Source organism: Sinohyriopsis cumingii, chromosome 18 (assembly GCF_028554795.1).
Source record: "Sinohyriopsis cumingii isolate HCF-2022 chromosome 18, ASM2855479v2, whole genome shotgun sequence".
NCBI lineage: Eukaryota > Metazoa > Mollusca > Bivalvia > Unionida > Unionidae > Sinohyriopsis > Sinohyriopsis cumingii.
Genome location: NC_142978.1, coordinates 55,386,405 through 55,411,849, shown reverse-complemented (window position 1 = coordinate 55,411,849; position 25,445 = coordinate 55,386,405). Strand labels below are relative to the sequence as shown.

General features: G+C 32.8%; 1 protein-coding gene across 2 annotated transcripts in view; it reads right to left on the bottom strand.

Annotated features, from left to right (window-relative positions):
* LOC149776685 (calcitonin gene-related peptide type 1 receptor-like) overlaps positions 1-25,445 on the bottom strand; it is an 86,338-nt gene that overhangs the window by 13,749 nt on the left and 47,144 nt on the right. For both annotated transcript variants that reach the window (XM_089942512.1, XM_089942514.1), the window contains exons 3-8: positions 12,455-12,568; positions 11,213-11,313; positions 10,189-10,286; positions 9,204-9,330; positions 6,045-6,198; positions 1,926-1,992 (exon numbers count right to left, since the gene is read on the bottom strand). In XM_089942512.1, the coding sequence (XP_089798638.1) occupies positions 1,926-1,992; positions 6,045-6,198; positions 9,204-9,330; positions 10,189-10,286; positions 11,213-11,313; positions 12,455-12,568 (661 nt within the window). The remainder of the gene's footprint in view (positions 1-1,925; positions 1,993-6,044; positions 6,199-9,203; positions 9,331-10,188; positions 10,287-11,212; positions 11,314-12,454; positions 12,569-25,445) is intronic.

Genomic DNA, 25,445 nt, shown 5'->3' with positions numbered 1-25,445 from the left:
CACTTACGTCACATACATGTATCTAACCTCAAACATTATATAACTCATTCACTTACGTCACATACATGTATCTAACCTCAAACATTATATAACTCATTCACTTACGTCACATACATGTATCTAACTTCAAACATTATATAACTCATTCACTTACGTCACATACATGTATCTAACTTCAAACATTATATAACTCATTCACTTACGTCACATACATGTATCTAACTTCAAACATTATATAAGTCATTCACTTACGTCACATACATGTATCTAACCTCAAACATTATATAACTCATTCACTTACGGCACATACATGTATCTAACTTCAAACATTATATAAGTCATTCACTTACGGCACATACATGTATCTAACTTCAAACATTATATAAGTCATTCACTTACGTCACATACATGTATCTAACCTCAAACATTATATAAGTCATTCACTTACGTCACATACATGTATCTAACCTCAAACATTATATAAGTCATTCACTTACGTTACATACATGTATCTAACTTCAAACATTATATAAGTCATTCACTTACGTCACATACATGTATCTAACTTCAAACATTATATAACTCATTCACTTACGTTACATACATGTATCTAACTTCAAACATTATATAAGTCATTCACTTACGTTACATACATGTATCTAACTTCAAACATTATATAAGTCATTCACTTACGTTACATACATGTATCTAACTTCAAACATTATATAAGTCATTCACTTACGTTACATACATGTATCTAACTTCAAACATTATATAAGTCATTCACTTACGTTACATACATGTATCTAACTTCAAACATTATATAAGTCATTCACTTACGTTACATACATGTATCTAACTTCAAACATTATATAAGTCATTCACTTACGTCACATACATGTATCTAACTTCAAACATTATATAACTCATTCACTTACGTTACATACATGTATCTAACTTCAAACATTATATAACTCATTCACTTACGTCACATACATGTATCTAACTTCAAACATTATATAACTCATTCACTTACGTCACATACATGTATCTAACTTCAAACATTATATAACTCATTCACTTACGTTACATACATGTATCTAACTTCAAACATTATATAACTCATTCACTTACGTCACATACATGTATCTAACCTCAAACATTATATAAGTCATTCACTTACGTTACATACATGTATCTAACTTCAAACATTATATAACTCATTCACTTACGTCACATACATGTATCTAACCTCAAACATTACAGAACTTTCACTTACATAAAAATCATATACATATACGCTCACTCAAATGTACGCGTTATCTGAATCCTATGTAACCTTTGTAGCTGTCAATCAATGTAACAGTGTACCAATCAAAATCGACCGATCCATCGTGATGTAAACACAACACTAATAATCTTGTTTCAAATAGAAAATTGTCATACTAACAATTGAACACCATATTTCAATAACAAGGTGATGTCTTTTTTGCTTTGGGTGATTGGAATTATATAGTAAACTCAAACGTTGGTCGCAATACGAGTGTCTGTTGTTGTTGTTTTTGTGTGTAATGTCATTTTTTTAGCATATGACAGGCTATACATGGCGGCCAGTATACATGGTGGATGAAGAACCTGGTAAATCCCAGGAAGAACCAACAAACCACGAGAAGCTACTGGAAACCTTTCTCATGTACCCACATCAGCCATGCCCGAGACTCGAACCCACGCATACAGAGGTGAGATGGCAGTGATCTGGAACAATGAGCGCTTTAGACCAATAGGTCATTCAGGGCCCCAATGCAACTGGTCAATGGTCCACTGGGATAATTAATAACCGATAGTTGATTGACATATGTCGAAGAGTATTTTAGTTAGGGACTTTTGACGATGAATAAAATGGCAAAGAAAATAGATGTACATACTCTAATGTTTCCAGTTGGATGCTGCTACGGACTCCAGCATATACACATGCAAGTAATAAAGGCACAACTGAAACAGACATACATTTTTACAAAGATGTTAATTATTTTCAAATTTTATCCAATTAGCATAATTAATTATAATTACGTAAGTAGGCAAAATGATAAACCAATTACATAAATTATATCTAAATATTTCCAAGAATTACGTCGAAATACTCTTCAAACTTTTTAACAAAAACAATACTATCGTGATGTCCATTTTGTTTTAATTGTTTTGTTTGCTTTTCTCCATGAATATTTGCTATATATAATTATATTTTGGACTTGACCTTGTTCAAAATTAAATTCATTGTGCATATGACTAGTAATTTTTATTTTGTAAACAAATAATACATAGTTAATCTTTCGCTATGAGCATGGATTAACTATTAGGATCATTATCAACAGGTAAATATATTTATTTGGGTCTAGGTCTAGGACATTGGAATTCCGCCATGAAGAACCTGTTCTACGTGATGTTATTAAAGTTCCTTATTATAATTTTGGTAACAGATTTTATCTTGTTGACAACTTCGAATATTCTAGAAACTGACTTTTCATACTCATCCTGGTTCTACTTTTGTGTCTTACTTTTTATATAATGTTGCCTACGTGCGAAAGATTCATTCTTGCATTTAACATCTGAGGCAGAATCAGTCTTATTGTTGTTTGCATTATTTCATTGGGTGGAATTATTTATTCAAATGATTATTCGCTGGAAATACAATGTGCTTCTGCATACTATTTTTGGACTGTTATATTAAGATGGAGTAATAATAATTTCAGACAATAACATTTAAAGATTATATTAATGCGATACATATAAAGACTCTTTGCACATCATCACAATTTAGACCAATGATACATGATCACGTTCAAGACTACATGCATATCACAACATTCAATATAGGTACTTATTTGGAGTAGAACTGGACTTTTTGGATCTTTATACGCTTGGACTTGCGATAAATCTTTTAGGACTATTTGGGATTAAATTCGCATTACTGTACATTCCTTTAAATTTTGACGTTGCTTTTAGGGAAATAAATTATATGTTAAGTTTTACAAAACTTGTTGATATTCGCTCTTTTTTCTGTTCCTTATTTTATGACTATGGAGTCGTAATAATAGACAAATGAAATAGATAAGAACTTATATGACTTTGAAAAAATATTAAACAGTTTAGTTTGACACATTTTAATGTTATAATTGTCATTAACTGCAAGGTATTGAATGTACTGATAGCAATAGGCATTGAATATAATCAAAATAGCATTAAGCCTTTCAGACTGCTTTGTACATATCAATACAATGAAAATAATTGTACGCATTAAGCCTTTCAGATTGCTTTGTACATGTCAGTACAATGAAAATAGTTTTAACTCTTAAGCCTTTCAGACTGCTTTGTATATATCAATACAATGAAAATAATTGAACGCATTAAGCCTTTCAGACTGCTTTGTACATATCAATACAATGAAAATAATTGTACGCATTAAGCCTTTCAGACTGCTTTGTACATGTCAATACAATGAAAATGGTATAAAGCCTTTCATGTCAGTGCAATGAAAATAGTTTTAAGTCTTAAGCCTTTTAGACTGCTATGCACAAGTCACTTCAATGACAAGTCATCTGCCTTTTAGATTACTATGTACGTGTCAATGCAATAGGTTTTTTTTAAAAAGCTTTTCAGATTAGTATGTACCTGTCAGTACAGTTATGTGACATTTTGCACAATTTGATTTCTTTCCTAATATTTCAATGTAACCGGTTATTTCGTTATTTGAAAAAAGCAAAGTATTTCTAAATCCAATTTCTTTAATACAACAACCACGAAAGTACAATTTCATATTCACTGAATATGTAGTTATCCATATAGTTTCAATGAACCTGAAGCATAGACATTCATATGCATATACTTTTGAGTGACGTGTAGCATACACACTCATATGCGACTGTGTATGTGTTGTCTAGCACTGGGGCATCATGCCGCAGACATGTAGCATGATGTCTCACCTAGTCACATTATCCTGACACCAGGCCAACCAGTCCTAACACTAACCTCTAAATGCTGAACGCCAAGCGAGGCATCTGTTAGTACCATCTTTTTAAGTCTCTGGTATGACCCGGCCGGGGATCGAATCTACGACCTCCCGCATCCGAGGCGGACGCTCTAACCACTAGGCTACCGGAGCGGTAATTCAGTAATGAAAAGAATTACTTGTTAACAATCCAATGTGGCGAAATATGGGGTTGGGGTTGGCCGAGCGGGGCACAGTGTCAAAACTTTTTGTGAAAGTCCAATGCAAACATATCTACTTGGTCAGTTTTATCTTAGTGTTTAGCCCGTTCTTCTATAACTCAAAAAGTTGAATTTCATAACTATGAAATTTCCGGAGGGCATGTTGTTTGTCAGATCTGATAGAACGATTATCTAGGTAATTGATGACGTCAGAAGATACCATATGCTTACCCATTTTACTAAGAACTGAGTGAGTGAAGACGGGCCGTAATTATTGGCCATTGCGCTGTCACCTTCGTTGCACAGTGGACATATAGTAGCCTCAGACCAATCCTTTGCGACTTTGTAAATATTTAAAAATTGTTGCAAGACTTATGTAAGCACTGGTGCCAACTTTAACGCTTAATACTTATGCATATTTTGATTAAATCAACAGGACCACATCCTTTGAATGGTTTATACCATGTAACAACAGGTCCACATTATTTGAATGGTTTATACCATGTAACAACAGGACCACATTATTTGAATGGTTTATACCATGTAATAACAGGACTACAGCCTTTGAATGGTTTATACCATGTAACAACAGGACCACATTATTTGAATGGTTTATACCATGTAACAACATGACCACATTATTTGAATGGTTTATACCATGTAACAACATGACCACATTATTTGAATGGTTTATACCATGTAACAACAGGACCACATCCTTTGAATGGTTTATACCACGTAACAACAGGACCACATCCTTGGAATGGTTTATGCCATGTAACAACAGGACCACATCCTTTGAATGGTTTATACCATGTAACAACAGGACGACATCCTTTGAATGGTTTATACCATGTAACAACAAGGTGTTTAGTATTTAAGCTTTAAGTACAGAAGTTGCTACTGTTGTAATATCTGTTTTAAGTAGGAGAGTGACATGGGAATCTCTTTGCTGGTTGTTGTATTTCCAGAATAGCTTAAAATCTGGGACTAGGCTTCCAGTCATATTGCTGATGTAGTTGTTATGTGAATTTATAAAATTTATTTTAAAATTCCTGCTTTAATCTGTTTTCATTTTGCTCTTAACTTTCACAGCCGGCAGGTTCTGATTTACCATAAGTGTTAGAATACGTCTGAAGCAGTCATTGTTCGAAGCAGGGTTGAGTTTGATATTAACTGCCAAAATCAAGGATAATGCCAGATTAGCATCATCCTTGCTTTATGTGTCTTAAGTCTGTTTTGTCGCTATTGCCACGCTTGTTGACATGGGGAACAGTCGCATGAGGCCATAACTGCTGGATTCTGTTATCAAAATTATCCTTCAACACTTAATTGTGACGACATAAATGTAAGGGCAAAATGATTGTGCAAAAGCTGAAAGATGAAACTGGTTTAGCCATGTTATGTTTGTAAAGGACAATAGTGTAAGGTTTTCAACAGAAAGGAACTGACAGATCGCGGGAGAATTTGGAATGTAAACTAATATGGTGGTATACAATGTAAGCAAAATTACTTTGATTACGGGTTAAAACTGGAACAAAATAATATAAATCTGTTACAATTAAAACCGAACGTATTGTTAAGCCTAGTGTTCAAAGTAACCAATTTTAAGATCATATCATGTAAAATGGTTTAAACAATAAGTGATAATGCCGCCGAACTGTGTGACCTTCCCGGCTGATGCATCCGCCTATATTGATGAACACCACCCTCCACAAAGGGATGATGCATTCAATACGTACATCGATTTCAATATTAACTGCTTGATAAATTACTAATCTCATCCTTTAAAAGACTACAACAAGATAAAAAGGTTAGGACTATATTTTAGTACTCACGCCATCCGATGATGTAGCAGGACATAATGAGAGCTTTCTCTGTGCTAAATGCATACACCATGATAGTGTTAAGGTACAGTCCCTCACAGAACATCCAAAGGAAGTTACTGACTGTGAAATACTGGGTCACTACGTGTAAAACTTGGCACCAACCCTGAAGTTGTAAAAGGTCCAATTACGAAAATATCAAGCTAGATGATGAAAAAGGCATTATTACCTTTGCCACCCTGGGATTTTCCATATTTGGCTACTCGTGCTTTTTCGGAAAGACCAAAAGACTCATTAAGAATATTTGAAAGAATGACTTGATTTGATGTTAAATATTTCGCTGTAAAAAAAAAATTCTTTTTCTTCAATCGCCATTAGCTTCAAGTTGTGATGATACCAATATTTGTTTTTATAAATATGAATTAATTTGTTTTAATCGTTTCACAAAGTCCTTATATTGCTTGCTTAGTATATATCCAACATGGCATACCGTCTCTTCAAAAACCGCATTTATTAGTTTTTCTGGTTCCACGTTTGCCTTATTTCATTAATTATTTAGAATTTTGAAAAGTCAATAATTGTTGTACTTCTTCAAACTTATAAGATAAATTTCAACATTGACCAGGAACATAGTTGTCTTGACAGTAGTATAATACTTAAAGTTTAAAGACATATGTAGCCATGCAAATAATACCATTTATAAAGGGTATAAAATATACAAAATTGGAAATTGTGTACGATTTGGTGAAAGTTCCATTAAAAATGTCCACGTGTTTCTACCATTAAGAGTGTCAGTTGTTTTCTCAGTGTTGCGCATAATCATGAACTTCCTTGTATAGAACCATGACAATGCATTTGCTGAAGATTATGTCAAACCTATCCGAAAAGGAAGGATAAATTCGGACAGAAATTAGTGTATATATCCAATCGTCTTCCGTTCTATTCATGTATCAGCATGTTCTGTCAGTTTATCAGCGGGGAAAAATGTAACGGTATGTTCTGTTAGTCTATCAGCTGAGAAAATGTAACAATATGCTCTGTCAGTCTGTCAGCTGAGAACACATGAAACAATGTGTTCTGTCAGTCTGTCAGCTGAGAAAATGAAACAGTATGTTCTGTCAGTCTGTCAGCTGAAAACACATGAAACAATGTGTTCTGTCAGTCTGTCAGCTGAGAAAATGAAACAGTATGTTCTGTCAGTCTGTCAGCTGAGAAAATGAAACAGTGTGTTCTGTCAGTCTGTCATCTGAGAACACATGAAACAGTGTGTTCTGTCAGTCTGTCAACTGAGAACACATGAAACAATGTGTTCTGTCAGTCTGTCAGCTGAGAAAATGAAACAGTGTGTTCTGTCAGTCTGTCAACTGAGAACACATGAAACAGTGTGTTCTGTCAGTCTGTCAACTTAGAACACATGAAACAGTGTGTTCTGTCAGTCTGTCAGCTGATAAAATATAACAGTATATTCTGTCAGTCTGTCAGCTGAGCAAATGTAACACTATGGGGCCGTCTATTTAGTACGCTTGCGTATGGGGGATGTCTACTGATAATGTACGTACGCATAAGAAATGGGTGGGGTGGGGTTGGGGGTGGGGTGAATCCTCGATAATAATTCGTCTAATACGTAACATGTTCGACTGAAGCAGTTCAGTCGTCATTTGAATTTTAGTGGACATTAGACAAACTTTTTAAAGTTACGCAGCATATTTCTTTGATGCAGCCAGACATTCAACGTCATTGGACTATCTGCTTTATTAAACAAGTTTATATTATTAATCCTTGTTCATTTCTGCGTGGATTAAATATAGATCATTCTATAGAATTGGGGTGCGGGGTGCGTCAAGCGTACATACGCAGGTGGGGATGGTGTAAAAATGCACGCATGTATACAGGGAGGGGTGAGGGGTCAAGCTTTGCTAGATTTTTGTGCACGTACTAAATGGATGGCCCATATATTCAGTTAGTCTGTCAACTGCGAATAGGTTACATTATATTCTGTCAGCCTCGACAAGAAGTTTGGAAATTAAAGCACTGCTTTTACTTTTCGTATTTTTTATAATGGTAATCGTGGACATTAATGTTAAACATGGAAAATAATCATGGGGCTTTTTCCAGATGGATCATTTTATAGGAAGACACAAAACATGTAATTTTCATATCAGTAAGTTGCAGATATTGCCAGACTCATTTTGTGGCATTTCCAATATTGACTTTGTTATATTGACAAACATAATTAATTATTCATGACACTAGATAATGTCGGCCTGTATTACTGTATACATCTGGATAACACTGACTTAGACGTTTCAATTTCATAAGCAAGACCTTACAGGTTCGGAGTTTCGATGATGGAGACAATAATAATAAAACAATTCAATGTGAACAATGCAAACTTACCGATTAGAAATGCTGAGTTATGTATAGGTGTGTGTGTGTGTGTTTGTGTGTGTACTAGAACAATCGACTTCTGAAATGTTTAACTTTCAACTTCTGATTGATCAAGCCACTTCTAAAATAACAAACTGTCATTATATATATATATATATATATATATATATATATATATATATATATATATATATATATATATATATATATATATATATATATATATATATATATATATATATATATATATAATACTTTTTTATTATTATGTTTTTTATATTTAACGCCAGTTTTTTATTTTAGAAATTGGTTGAATCATTCGAAAATTGAAAGTTAAACATTTCAGGAGTTGATGGATCGGATCATCTGTCTATGTATGTATGTATGTATGATGTATGTATGTATGTATGTGTGTATGTATGTATGTATGCATGCATGCATACATGCATCTATCTATCCACCCATCCATCCATCCATCCATTTATCTATCTATCTATCTATGTAGTTATGTATGTATGTATGTATGTATGTATGTATGTATGTATGTATGTATGTATGTATGTATTAGTTTCTTGGTCTAGCAATCTGTCCGTAAATGTTTTTATACTGCGAGACATTTTCCATACGGAATGATATGAAAAAGAAACACTTCATGAATGCCAAAAATGGTGTAGGGGTCAGAAGGACGTTTTATTACGTTATAATTTAATAAATGTATAAGCTCAAGTTGCGGTAGACAAAGACGATTCAACTAAATAAATGCGGTAAGAAAAGCCCACTAACCGGATTTTCGAGCTGTATATTTCCATCCAGTGCTACAGTTACATAGTACACCAGCCACGACACACCAGTAAATACGTAGGAGACGAATAAGTTTTTGTGGATGGTTATTCTGTCACATCTTAGCTGCCTGTAAGAAATAAAACTGATGTTTTATGGGTTTATTACGGTCACTCTCGTTCGCTCTCTTATTCTTTTGTTTACGTCTCGATCACGTTGTTTCTGAGAACGTATCTTGCGATTATTACCTGCCTGTGTTTTTATGTAATATTTAAGTATCTTGTTTGTAAATATGAACTTATCTTACAGAGCGAGGCGTGGCCCAGGTAGCCGAATTGTTTTAGGTGATCGCCTTTACCAATCAGTGCGACTGCTCCGGTGGTCTAGTGGCTAGAGCGTCCCTCTCGGATACGGGAGGTCGTGGGTTCGATCTCCAGCCGAGTCATACCAAAGACTTATAAAAATGGTACTAACAGCTACCTCGCTTGGCGCCCAGCATTCAGAGTTTAGTGTTAGGACTGGTCGGCCTGGTGTCAGGATAATGTGAATAGGTGGGATATCCTGCTACATGGCTGCGGCATGATGCCCCAGTGCTAGACATCAGTATAAACTGCCAAACTGCAGACATCGTAGCGAAATGACTTAAAAATTGTTAAAGCTACGTTGAAAATCCAACACACACACACACACACACACACACACACACACCCCAATCATTGCCACCTCACCCCTGTTCACGTGGGTTCCAGTCTATTTTATTTCAGTTTTATCCTTCAACAGACATACTGGCCAATACATATAGCATATAATGTGCTGGAAAATGGAGTTAAACCACACCGTGTATGGACTACTGAGGAGCTAATCTCGTATTTTCTTCTCCACTTGAGCATATACATGTATGAAGATAACCAGAATAAAGAAAAGTAATTAAAAACACTTGTGTCAAATCATTTATGAGTAGCCTAGCGATTAATTCTATGTAACGTACTTGAATCGGAAGAAGATAAAAAGGGACATAATCAGCATCAGTAGGGACAGACTGAACCCGCCAACGAAGATGTATATTATCTTCCTGTGATCTTCATCCTGGTAAGAAAAGAATATTTTCTTTATTTTTCTTTTTTCGGCTGATGATAAAAGAAAAATGAGAACTGTTACAATCCAGATTTAACATTCATCGGTCAATGTTTGTAAATTGACTAATATTCTTCGGATGAACTTCTATGACCAAAATTTCCGTTTTCTGGCATAATTTTCACCTTTCTCATGCGATGTTATAATTGACAACCTTTAGATGAACTACTATGCAACAGTATGGCTTCCATTTACATCATTTTCTCGTTTCTCATACAATGCTATAACATAAATGATAGTTCTCCGATGTTCTAGTACACCTGGCGTATAGCTTCTCCTTTCTCATACATTGGATTAAGGGACCTTATCCTTTTCAGTCTATACAAGCAGGAATCGTTTGTTTGTTAAGAGCCAGGACAATAGAAAAGAAATTAATAAAAATATTATTTTCCTTCAACTTTGCTGTTAAGTAAAAGCAATATTTCGTTTTTCCCCTGTTAAAATAACTGCATTCTTAAATGAAAACGATGAACTTAAGACTTCACTTTCTTATATATTTACTGGTATGGTAAACGCGCATTTAATTATAAAAAACCCAAACAACCTATGCCATTAACCCCTTCCTATCAACGTATGTACCAGGCCTGAGATGAGCCAATCAGGATTAACGTTCCAAAGGTAAAATCATTGTGATTACTGGTCCAATCAAAACCGGAACATGAAGCTAGGTAGGGTTTGAATTGAGTATTCGTTACACACAAAAAATAGGGTATATTATATTATTTGTTGCGTAAACTATTACAAGTATAGAGCTGGCACACGCGTTCAAATTATCTGTTTCAGTATGAGATTGATTAAAATAAACGAATCAAGTAAATCTAATTGCAAGAAGAAGAAAGGGCAAATGAAATTCAGGATAATTGTTGCAGTTAGCCTACCGTTTGGGGGGAAAGACATGCACTGTAATTCGCCCACTGTCTTCCTGTTGCCGAGCTGACGAACCAGGATCCATTGATCGTACATTCTTTGTAAGCATAGGCTGTAAGACAGTTAGAAAGACGGCATTGATATCAGGCATGGGTATTATAGATTTTACCCTCTTAAATGATATTGTGTAAATAGCAAGAAAGACGTCATGGATATTATGAGTTTTACCCTCTGATAGCATATTCTATAAACAGTAAGAAAGACGTCATGGATATTTTAGATTTTACCCTCTGAAAGGATATTGTATAAATAGTAAGAAAGAAAGCAGATATATTATGGATTTTTCTCTCTCAAACGATATTGTGTAAATAGCAAATATGGCGGAATGGATAATAGAAATTGTATCCTCTTAAAGAATAACGTATAAAAAGCAAAAAAGAGGCGGAATGGATATTAATGATTTTATTCTATCCAAGGATACTGTTTAGATTGCAAAAAAAGTTGGCATGGCATATTATGGATTTTACAATCTCAAAGACGGCACGGATATAGTGGAGTTTACCCTTGGAAAGGACACTGTGTAAATAGCAATAAAGATGGCAGGGATATTATTGAGCTTTCCATCTAATAGGATATTGTGTAAATAGGAAGAAAAACGATATGAAAATTATGGGTTATACCCTCTCAATGGATGTTGTGTAAATGCTAAGAAAGCAGGTATATTATGGATTCGTTCACTCTCAAAGGAAATTGTGTAAACAGCAAAAAGATAGAATGGATGTTACAGAGTTTAACCTCTCAAAGGATATTGTGTAAATAGAAAAAGAAAGACGGAATAGATATTATAGACTTTACCCTCTCAAAAGGTATTGTTTAAATAACAAAAATGACGGAATGGATATTATAGACTTTACCCTCTCAAAGGGTATTGTTTAAATAACAAATGGATAGTATAGATATTACATTCTCAAAGGATAATGTGTAAATAGCAAAAAAGACGGAATGGTTATTATGGATTTTTCCATTTGAAATGATATTCTTCAGAAAAAGCTAATCAGTTTTTAGAATTATATTCAATCCCAATGAAACAATTAATCTACGATGCAACCATATGTGGTGAGTTTCATGTGTTTGATGTATTTTGATATTTCAACACAGCTTGACACATATATGCACGCAAATAAGTCTAAATGAATTATTGCGGACAAACTAACGATCATACAAACGGACGATCATACAACATGACAGTATACCTTTTGTGTTGAATTGTGGAAAAGCAGGGCAAAGAGTTACGGCCATCTTTCCAGCCGGCGTATCGTACCAGCATCCTCCAAAGGCATCCACTGTTCTGTTACAGTACAAACCCTCTGAAGTAAACGAACGGGTGAATTTAATTCATTGATGGCCAATTATACCTTGGAACAACCACACAATTAATTATTCAGTCAAATTAGTATCACATAAGTTTGATCAGATTATTGTTGAAGACTGAACATGGTATTCTTTAATTAATGTTAAACTTATGATCAGTTTAGAAAACCATCTGAAGTTTCTGAAAGTTTACGTCAACCAAATGTTTCTGAAGTTTTAAGTCATAAAAGAGCTTCTCCTTCAGCTGAGTCTGACCATTCTTACACAAAACAGAACAGCAGCAACCACCATCGTCTAAAGGAGACTGAAACAAGAATATTTCTTTTGAACAGTTCACGTGTGTGCTGTTAATTCGATCAAGCAACCATTTACAATCTAAACTAATTTTCTTTGATGGTGAAAATTGAAAGGAAAACATGCATGACATAAATAGTTTGATCTATACGTAGCAACATTTAATCTGTGCACGTTATTGTCTCGGATTTTTGTATTGAAAGTTGAAACTATTTGCTATTATTAAAGATAAATTGCTTTTTTGTTACAGATGAATTGTTTTATTGTCATAGATGAATTAATTTATTATTATACACGAATTGCTTGATTGTTAAAGGTGAATTGCTTTATTTTTATAGATGAACTGTTGTATTGTCATAGATGAATTAATTTATTATTACAGATGAATTACTTTATTGTTATACACGAATTGCTTGATTGTTATAGGTGAATTGCTTTTTGTTATAGAAGAATTGGGTTAAAATTCTCGAAATACCTGCACATTTAATTGATCTAAAATCTTTTAATCGACAAAACTACCGTAATCGATAATTACCAATACAAATCGAAATGAGCAACAATATGAAGATAATAATGATACTACTACTACTACTACTATTAATAATAATAATAATAATAATAATAATAATAATAATAATAATAATAATAATAATAATAATAATAATAAAAACCAGAAAGGAACTTAGTAATTCAACTTAAGAAATAATATATTCAAACTTTTTCAACCGTCCTCACACGTCAAACTTTTGTAAGCTCTACTAAACAAGAGCAAGACGGGCGACTAAAGAAAAACTAAACACGAAAAAACATAAACACCATCAAGCATAACGACGAATGAACATGGTGTAACATTACCAGCATTACGCAATAAGGCGTCTGAACACGGTGTAACATTACTATCCTCACACATAAATGCACATAAAACACGAGCAAGGACTTGCCTTTACGTGCACAATACTTGAACATTTAGAATAATAATCCCCCCAGTCGAACATTGTCAAACTTCAGCATCCATCACGTGGATTATGTATAGTACTTTTGTTTTTGTTTCAAAGGGAGCTCTTGGGCTGGTTTTCACACCAATTTTTACTGTTGCTGGTCAGTTTTGCTGTATGTATGTATGTATGTATGTATGTATGTATGTATGTATATATATATATATATATATATATATATATATATATATATATATATATATATATATATATATATATATATATATATATATATATATATATATATATATATATATATATATATATATTCTAAGATTTTATCACATGAGCACTATCTTGTAAGTGAATTGTGTCAATAAAGGATTTAAACGGATCTAAACCAATTATACGAGTCCATTTATCATATGTCTCACTAAGGTGACAGTTGTGAAGGAAAACAACTCATGTTTGATGAGACTGCGTAACACTTTAAAAAGAATAGATGCAATAGTGGCGATGAATACATACTATTCCAATGGGCTTTCTTCCTTTATTTACATTATTATGCATTATTAAGAAAATGAAGGTCCACCTAGATGTATATTAATTGACTATAATCCCGGTATTAAAAATAAAAATAAAACACGTAACAACTCATAAACCATAACACCTTTAAATCTTGCATTCTCTAGGCGTGTATCTATGAGGTAAGGAACGAGTTTACAATCCTTAAACAATCTACTTCAAGCTTTGGACACGTAATAACACATCTACAAACGTCGTTCCGCTTGAAAATTACTTACAAAATATTGTTTAGATAAATATATAAAACAAATATGCGGATAAAGTGTAGGGTATCAAAGACATGCTCATACAACGTTTCTGAAAATGTAAGAATTCTTTTACGCAAATATTAGCAGTGGAATAAAAGGAATCAATCAACAGCAACATGATCAAGCTATCAGTGGCATGTGGGTGCCTCTATCTGTTTATAATTAACACCTGCACATTCATTTGATGCGAACCGCATATATCGTATTCTTCATTAATATTTGTCCATGTCATTTATCCAAACAAAGTATTTTATTGTCAAAAATTATGGAAACCGTACAAAACATCTTTATTTTCAAAACATTATTGAATTAACAACGAGCATCTTCACTATCAAAGAAAAAATGGAATCGAAAAAGGCAGCTTCGTTGTCAACTAATTATGGAATCCATACAAAGCGTCTTCATTATCAAATAATTATGGAATCCAAACATAGCATCTTCATTATCAAATAATTATGGAATCCAAAGAAAGCATCTTCATTGTCAAATAATTATGGAATCCAAACATAGCATCTTCATAATCAAATAATTATGGAATCCACACAAAGCAGTTTCATTGTCAAATAATTATGGAATCCAAACAAAGCATCTTCATAATCAAATAATTATGGAATCCAAACAAAGCAGTTTCATTGTCAAATAATTATGGAATCCAAACATAGCATCTTCATTATCAAATAATTATGGAATCCAAACAAAGCAGTTTCATTGTCAAATAATTATGGAATCCAAACAAAGCATCTTCATAATCAAATAATTATGGAATCCAAACAAAGCAGTTTCATTGTCAAATAATTATGGAATCCAAACATAGCATATTCATTGTCAAATAATTATGGAATCCAAACAAAGCATCTTCATAGTCAAATAATTATGGAATCCAAACAAACATCTTCATTATCAAATAATTATGGAATCCAAACAAAGCATCTTCATAATCAAATAATTATGGAATCCAAACAAAGCAGTTTCATTGTCAAATAAAATTATGGAATCCAAACAAAGCAGTTTCATTGTCAAATAATTATGGAATCCAAACAAACATCTTCATTATCAAATAATTATGGAATCCAAACAAAGCATCTTCATAATCAAATAATTATGGAATCCAAACAAAGCAGTTTCATTGTCAAATAATTACGGAATCCAAACATAGCATCTTCATTATCAAATAATTATGGAATCCAAACAAACATCTTCATTATCAAATAATTATGGAATCCAAACAAAGCAGTTTCATTGTCAAATAATTATGGAATCCAAACATAGCATATTCATTGTCAAATAATTATGGAATCCAAACAAAGCATCTTCATAGTCAAATAATTATGGAATCCAAACAAACATCTTCATTATAAAATAATTATGGAATCCAAACAAAGCATCTTCATAATCAAATAATTATGGAATCCAAACAAAGCAGTTTCATTGTCAAATAATTATGGAATCCAAACAAAGCAGTTTCATTGTCAAATAATTATGGAATCCAAATAAACATCTTCATTATCAAATAATTATGGAATCCAAACAAAGCATCTTCATAATCAAATAATTATGGAATCCAAACAAAGCAGTTTCATTGTCAAATAATTACGGAATCCAAACATAGCATCTTCATTATCAAATAATTATGGAATCCAAACAAACATCTTCATTATCAAATAATTATGGAATCCAAACAAAGCAGTTTCATTGTCAAATAATTATGGAATCCAAACATAGCATATTCATCGTCAAATAATTATGGAATCCAAACAAAGCATCTTCATAGTCAAATAATTATGGAATCCAAACAAACATCTTCATTATAAAATAATTATGGAATCCAAACAAAGCATCTTCATAATCAAATAATTATGGAATCCAAACAAAGCAGTTTCATTGTCAAATAATTATGGAATCCAAACAAAGCAGTTTCATTGTCAAATAATTATGGAATCCAAATAAACATCTTCATTATCAAATAATTATGGAATCCAAACAAAGCATCTTCATAATCAAATAATTATGGAATCCAAACAAAGCAGTTTCATTGTCAAATAATTACGGAATCCAAACATAGCATCTTCATTATCAAATAATTATGGAATCCAAACAAACATCTTCATTATCAAATAATTATGGAATCCAAACAAAGCAGTTTCATTGTCAAATAATTATGGAATCCAAACATAGCATATTCATTGTCAAATAATTATGGAATCCAAACAAAGCATCTTCATAGTCAAATAATTATGGAATCCAAACAAACATCTTCATTATAAAATAATTATGGAATCCAAACAAAGCATCTTCATAATCAAATAATTATGGAATCCAAACAAAGCAGTTTCATTGTCAAATAATTATGGAATCCAAACAAAGCAGTTTCATTGTCAAATAATTATGGAATCCAAACAAACATCTTCATTATCAAATAATTATGGAATCCAAACAAAGCATCTTCATAATCAAATAATTATGGAATCCAAACAAAGCAGTTTCATTGTCAAATAATTACGGAATCCAAACATAGCATCTTCATTATCAAATAATTATGGAATCCAAACAAAGCAGTTTCATTGTCAAATAATTATGGAATCCAAACATAGCATATTCATTGTCAAATAATTATGGAATCCAAACAAAGCATCTTCATAATCAAATAATTATGGAATCCAAACAAAGCAGTTTCATTGTCAAATAATTATGGAATCCAAACAGAGCATCTTCATTGTCAAATAATAATGGAATCCAAACAAGGCAGTTTCATTGTCAAATAATCATGGAATCCAAACAAAGCAGTTTCATAATCAAATAATTATGGAATCCAAACATAGCATCTTCATTGTCAAATAATTATGGAATCCAAACAAAGCAGCTTCATTGTCAAATAATCAAGGAATCCACACAAAGCAGTTTCATTGTCAAATAATTATGGAAGTTTAACAAAGAATCTTTATTATCAAATAATCATGGAATCCACACAAAACATTTGCATTGTAACTTAACTATAGGAACCAAGTAACGCTTTTTTATTGTCAACAAATTATGGAATCCACAAAAAATCAACTTCATTGTCAAAGACTTTGGATTCCACACAAAGATTTCTTTTTTAATAATTAGCATGCTGGTAACCAATATAATGCTTCATGACGTAAAACGTCATAGTGAAATACAAGTCTGAAATAATATATTAATAATTAATAATATTGTTTGTCTTCTTACTGCACACACACACACACACACACACACACACACACACACACATATATATATATATATATATATATATATATATATATATATATATATATATATATATATATATATATATATATATATATATATATATATATATATATATATATATATATATGATTTGATTGTTTGTTAGGTTTAAATGTTTTTATTCAATTACATGTAATTATAATGTAATATTGTTTACTGGACTTGATTTGTTTCAGAATTAAGTTCAGTTATGTTTGGCTTGATTGTTTTAAAAAAATGAATTTCATTGATGTAAATACCTTTTAATAGAAACATTGTATCCAGTTGCTGACTTTAAAATCAGTGACAGTTTTGGTAAACAACTTTTAAATTTTTACAAATCTTTCTCCGAGTAAGAATCATTTAATTTAGTCAAGGCCATACCTGGTCTACGTGAGGTGAGGCACGTGTTAATTCGTAAACAAGATTCTATGATAATAATTCTATCAGTCGTGCCTTAACACTTGAAAAGTCAAGTTGTTTTATGTTGTGTTCAGATTGGGACTCAATTTATATTTTCTTCAAATTATTGAATTTCAAGTGTTTGTTTTCCATGGAAATACTAGTGCTCTAAATTATTTCTTGGACAAGGACATTTACTGAAATTTTTTTACAGAACTCAACAACTGAAATAATATTTTCTGTGATTCAACAAGAGACTGTTGACACATCAGTACAACACTGACTATTGAATACGTCATCGCCTTTCATCTTGTATTTTTATCGGGATTTGAACCGTGATTCAGTTAAAACATTTCATTGAGAGGACTCGTGCTTTAATTCTTGTATTACAATTTGGATTTAATTCACAATAACGTAAGTTCTTTTTTTATTATTTTCACGTTTTATTCTAGGAAAATAAATTGTTTGTTAAATTTTACAAAGCTTGTTGTCTTCACTCGTTTCTGCCACTTATTTTAAGAGCATAATCTTGGAATACGAATTTTGCTAAAATATTTCAGAAAACTTTGTTTTTGAAATTTAAATGCCCCTAGTTTCGGAATTATTTGAATCCCAAGTATTATTTCAAATTTTATAAATCTTTAGTGAAATCAAAGAGCTTTTTACGATGTCATCAAAAGTGGAGATCTTTATTTCAAATCCTACCCAGGAACAGTTAGACTCCTTGAAAAAAAGATGAATTGCGCCATCTTGCCAGAAAATATGATGTTTCTGAGGAAACAATTCTTTAACGAAGCAAGAATTCAAAAATATTTTCGTCCAATATTTGGAGAAAAATAATGTTTTGGATAAAAGTGCTTTGGTTTTGATTAATAAGTCTGTATCAGACTCCAACATAAAAGTAAAGGAATCAAAATTAAAATACAGGATGAAATTAGAGTTAAGAAAGTTTGAACTTTAGAAAGATAAAATGGAGAAACAAATGCAATCAGATAAAAAGGAAAGAGAGAGGAAAATGCAATTGGAGAAAAAGGAGAAACAAATGCTGTTCGATCGATCGATCGGTCGATCGATCGAGAGAGAGACAGAGAGAGACAGAGAGAGAAATGCAAATGCAAATGCAAAATGAAAAGGAAGAAAGAGAATTTCAATTTAGATTAAAAGAAGTAGAGCTGGCAAGTGAACTGCACATCCCCACTTTACATACAAATGAAACTTTTGATGTTACTAAGAATATTTGGTTAGAGTCCCCTGTTAGAGAAAAGAAGGAGATAAATATTTTCCTCATTTTGAAAAAATTGCTGAAAATTCGAAATGGCTCCATTGGACTCTATTATTACAGAGTGCACTTTTTGTCAAAGCCCGAGACATCGGTGCTTCCCTGTCAGTACTGAAGATTGTTGACTATGATCTAGTTAAGGAATGCATCTTAAAGGGTTATGTGTTAGTCTCTGAGGCTTATTGACTAAAATTCAGGAACTATAAAGAAAAGAAGCTGGACAAACTTGTCGAATTTGCAAGAGGAAAAGAGCAGTCATTTAACAGGTGATGATTAGCCAAGAAAGTTGTTCAAGATTACGACAACTCGTATTACTTGAAGTGTTCAAGGACTGCGTACACAGTGACATTAAGACTTATCTTGATGAGCATAAGGTCGAAACCTTAGACAATGCTGCTCGTAATGCTACAAATTGAAAACATAAGCATCAGAATCAAAACAGACCTATTTCAAATGCTCTTGTTTCTAAGAGATAAAGGTCACGGTCATGTATTGAAAGCAATACATTTGTTGGGTCTAATAAACCCCAGCTTGATTTTATTATGGAGGAATATGAACTATTCATGTCGAAAGGTTCTATATTACTCATGAGTGATTCAGCTAATCACATCCCTACTGGAGCTTCTCAGATTATTATATAATCAGGTACTTTGTCTTTTTCTGAGAGGTCTTCTTCTAATGAGAGCTTTCTTATTCAGAGAGTAGAGTACGGCTTTGTTAATATTCCTCAACATTGTGTAAATTCGTGATCAGACTTAGTCTCAGGACCCGTGACAGTCGGAACTGTATTGCTTTACCCATTGAGGGCATTCTTTTATTAGTAGGCAATGACCTAGCTGGAGATAAGGTTGTGGTTAATCCACTTGTAACTGATTGTTTGGATCAGAAAGTAGATCTTATTGAAAAAGAATTCCCTGATTTATATCCACCTTCTGGAGCTACTAGAGCTATTGCAAAGAAAGCTCTTGAGAATTATGTTGATCAGGAAAGTATTCCTTAATCTGACACATGTATTGGTCAGGATTTTGATAAGGTCACTTTCACTTCTTGTTTTGATCATTCAAAATGTATTGACCACTGTGATCCTTTTTTAACTACTCATTCTCTTTATTCTAATTAGGGTGACAAACGGCAATCCTTAGATCCACTGTCTGTTTCAAAGGGCCTTAGTGAAACTGAAGCCACTGAAATACCTGTTTGTTATTTCATTAAAAACTGGATTTTTATGAGAAAAGGGAAACCACATGAGGTACCTGCTGGTGACGAGTGACCAGTGAACTATCAACTTGTGCTTTAACATCTTGCACTTATATTGTATTATGCTGTGACCAGTTTTGGCTGAATTTTAATTTCTTGAAATTATTGAATTCAATTGATATTTTTCTCTGGAGATACAAAAGTGCTCTGATAAAATTCTTGGATAAAAACATGCACTGGAATTTATATTGACTTCCAACCTGGAATAATATTTTTGTGATTCAACAAGACACGTCATCGCCTTCAATTCTGGATCCTTCCCGGACTTGAACTAAGTTGTATTCAGGACTTCTTATTCCTAGGACTTTTGCCTTTAATTCTTGGATTGTTTTGGGATTTAATTTGCAATACCGTAAGTTCTTTTTTCTCATTTTTTACTTTGTATTCTATGGAAATAAATTATTTGTTAAATTTTATAAACCTTAATGTCATCACTCTTTTCTGTTACTTATTTTAAGAGTATAGATTCGTAACGTAACAATATATATATATATATATATATATATATATATATATATATATATATATATATATATATATATATATATATATATATATATATATTCAGCGTTTCGTCGGATTTCTCATCTGACAAATATTCCGTTTCAAACAGTGTATAGACAATACTTGAGTACTTCCTTCTCCTACCTATACAACGATAATTCTGAAAGAAATGTGATTTAAGTTCGGTTGCTACAAATACATCCAGATTGTATTCATGTTTTGGGAGCAAAAAGAAATCATCAGCATTTGCTGATGCAGTAAAATGTACATTACAAGTGTATTTTTGACCAAGTGGTAACCATTCTGTTACAGAATAAGCCCCGTGAAATGATAATGAATACTTGATTAACCGTTGTATAGCAGCAAAACCTTGTATTTAAAGAACAAAACTCCAGTTAATATTTGTACTTTGACCGTTGTATGTGCACATTATCTGTTGAATTCGATTGTCTTGGAAATGTTCTTTTGGTCATCATAAGTAAAATATCAATAAAACCTTTATAAACGATACCTTCAAATGTATTTCCTAAAGAAATAGGAGAGCAAGTGAATTTTATCGCAATATTAGATTTGCTTGTAAGAAGGTGTGAAGTTTAATGTAACCATAAATCATTTATGGCACTGTGCGTGTGCAATCAGCCTTACAGTATGACTAGGAATAAAGGTGCAAATAAGTTAGCATTTTCAACATGCGATTAGCTTACACGAAACACATTAGGAAATTAGGAATGTATATTGCGTTCTTTCCTGGCACGCCATTTTGTGATTTATTTCAATATGTTGCCAAATGTTGGAAAAATCGCGATACCTCAGTTATCCACATCAAAGAATTACATAAAATCTTTACAAATCGCATCAACACATTGTTATGTATATTTAATTTGCAATGTTTGTTTGTTATTGTTTTGTTCTCTGCTATTGGTAATGTAACATTATGCGTTGGACTTGATCTTTTCCAAACTCAAGTTCATTTTCTACTTGACCTGACGCATTAATTTTATTAAAATCTGTAAGCAATTAATTCATTGGTAAAATATTTGCTATGTGTATGAAATGACTGTTTGGATTATTATTTTTGCCCGAATCAAGGACGTTGTGTTTATCATTTCCTTTTTTTATAATTATTTTATCTAGTAAATATTCGAACCCTTCTTGAAGGCTATTTTCCATTAGGCAATAGGCGTATTTTAGAAAATGCTAACGGTGACTTGAAGTCAAGTAGAGGGCTATACAATGTTGTTTATTTTAAAGAAATTATTCATTCGTGCTTTAAGGTCTTAGCAGATTCAGGTGGATTATTGTTGTGTCCAGTATTTCATTTGTGCAGGAATTTATTTATTCAAATTATCTATTCACTGGAAATAAAATGTACTTATCAGCAACAACATTCTTGAAAACTGAGTCTTGAATTTAGAGTGAAATTTCAAATAAGGATATATTCTTGGATTGTATTATTGTAATCCAACAAAAAACTATTGGCACACCACTACAACGCGAGCCACCACTGGCTAATCAAGATATCCAACGTTATATTTAATTTGGATCTTCACCAGATGTTTACTCAGAACTTTAATCATGAGGACTTGTGTCTGTAATTCAAGGATTATTTGGGATTTAATTAGCAATATCATAATTTCCGTTTCTGACATTTTCACTTTGTATTACATTATTTGTTGAATTTTACAGATTAAAATTTGATTGATATTTCTCTTCACCGTCAACCTTCCAGTTACCTGTATATATGAAGATAATTCACTTTACAGTTTTTTCTCATACAGATTAACTTCATTTTCAATAAGTTGTGTCTTAACTTTCATCAAGAGTCCCATGAGCGCAATACCTTCATTCAAGATATTCCTCTAAATTGACAAAGTCATTCTTTTAATAGGAGGCGTTAGAAAGTCGTATTACTCACATTATCAACTTCAATGTTTCCCAGAAAAGCTGTCCACTTATGGAAAGAGCAGTGAACTTTGTGTCTGAATTTTATAAATGACTTACCCAGTGCAAATATACCGTTTCATATAGGTCTGGCTTTTCTAAATGACTTGTTGGTACGTATATACGGTGTCATGTGACTATTAATTTTCTAAATGACTTACTTAGTACTGGTATACGACATCATGTGACTGAAAATTTGATATGACTTACTTTTTACTGATCTATGGCATCATGCGACTATGAATATTCTAAGGTGGCGCTCTACAGTTTCATATTTTGCACAGGGTTAGATTCTTAGAGAAAATGAATTACCCTGGTTTTCCTCACTGGTTGTACTGATTATTTACAACAATCCATGTATATATTAAGTATTGTTGAAAGAACTTTCTATCCCTTTCTGACGGTGTATGATTGATAGGTTTAGCGCATGCAGTATGGGTTACATAATAAACAGCTTGGTCGTAATTCGCATGTGCACCTATACCTGCCCTCCACTGCCCCCCCCCTCCCCCCCGCCCTGCTAAGTCAGTTTGGTCATTTTCACATCCTTGATTTCAGACAAAAGAACCAATAAGTATGTTTTACCTTATATATATATATATATATATATATATATATATATATATATATATATATATATATATATATATATATATATATATATATATATATATATATATATATATATATATATATATAATAATAATAATAATAATAATAATAATACTAATAATGAGGACTTTGTATAGCGCCTAATCTTTGGAAGCTCTAATCGCTTTGCAACCTTAGACAACACATACAAGATAAGAAAACATATATAATGACATGATAATAAAAACAAACACCATAACATTAGAAAACATAAAAAACATGCTGGGAATATTTAAGGTAGGAAACATTATTACGTCTATAAGTTTGTTCTTGCAGTCGAAATAAGTGACTTTTGAGAGCACTCTTGAATGGTATCACTGTGTCTTTGTGTCTAAGTTCAGTGGGCTATTTATTCCACGTTGCTGGGTCCTGGTATGCAAAAGAACGCTGTCCATATGACTTTGTTTTCATAGTGGGAATAATGAGTATACGATTGTCAGAAGAGGAGCGTAAGTATATTGCTGGTGTGTACACATGAGTGAGGTCGTATAGGTATGTTAGACTAGAGTCCGTCAATGAAACGTAGCAGAGAGAACACGATGTGTGTTTGATTCTGGATCGAATGGATAGCCAGTGTAGGGTACAGAGGAGTGGGGAGGTGTGCTCTGGTCGTGTTACTCTATGATCCGAGCAGCTGTGTTTTGAACTTTTTGAAGTTTCTGGAGTAGATATTGAGATGAACCAGACATAACTGAGTTACAATCATCCAGTCTTAAAAGTATTAATCAACACACAAGTGTTTTAGTGGCATCAACCGAAAGATATCTGCGAATGGAGCAGACGCGTCTCAGCTCAAGATATGCAGCCTTGCATATGTTCATGACATGTTGGTGCAATGTGAGTGTACTGTCCATAGTAACACATAGATTTCGCACTGATTGCGTGAATTTAACGCTGGTGTTGCTGATATTTATTGTTTGAGGTAAAGGATGCGAATGAGAAAGTCTTTGTGTTGTGATCAGAATGGCCTCAGTTTTATCATCATTCATCTGCAGCTTGTTACATGCCATCCATAATTTCACATCAGAAATGCACCTCCCAACACCTTGGATGGTAGCATCAACTTCAGTTGGTTGTCTAGATTTGTATATTTTAGTGTCAACAGCGTACAATTGGTGAGGCACTGGATGATGATCTATGACACTTGAGAGCGGCTGAGTGTACAGAATGAAGAGAACAGGTCCAAGAACAGACCCCAGTGGAACACCACAACGTCGATCAACTGGGCTGGAGTGTATTCCATTTTCAGACAAGTTGTCTCCTGTTAAACAAGTAGGACTTGAACCATAGTAAGGCTGTATCATGAGTGCCAAATACATGCTGGAAACGGTGAAGTAATATATCATGGTCTATTGTGCCAAATCCTGCAGACAAATCAAGGAGGGCGAGGACTGTAATCCTTCAGCTATCCAAAGCAGAGAGAATGTCATTAACTACTTTTAGAAGAGTAGTTCAGTACTGTAGCAAGCGCGATATGCAGATTGTACATTGCTAGAAAGACTGTTTGAATTTAGATGAGATACAAGCT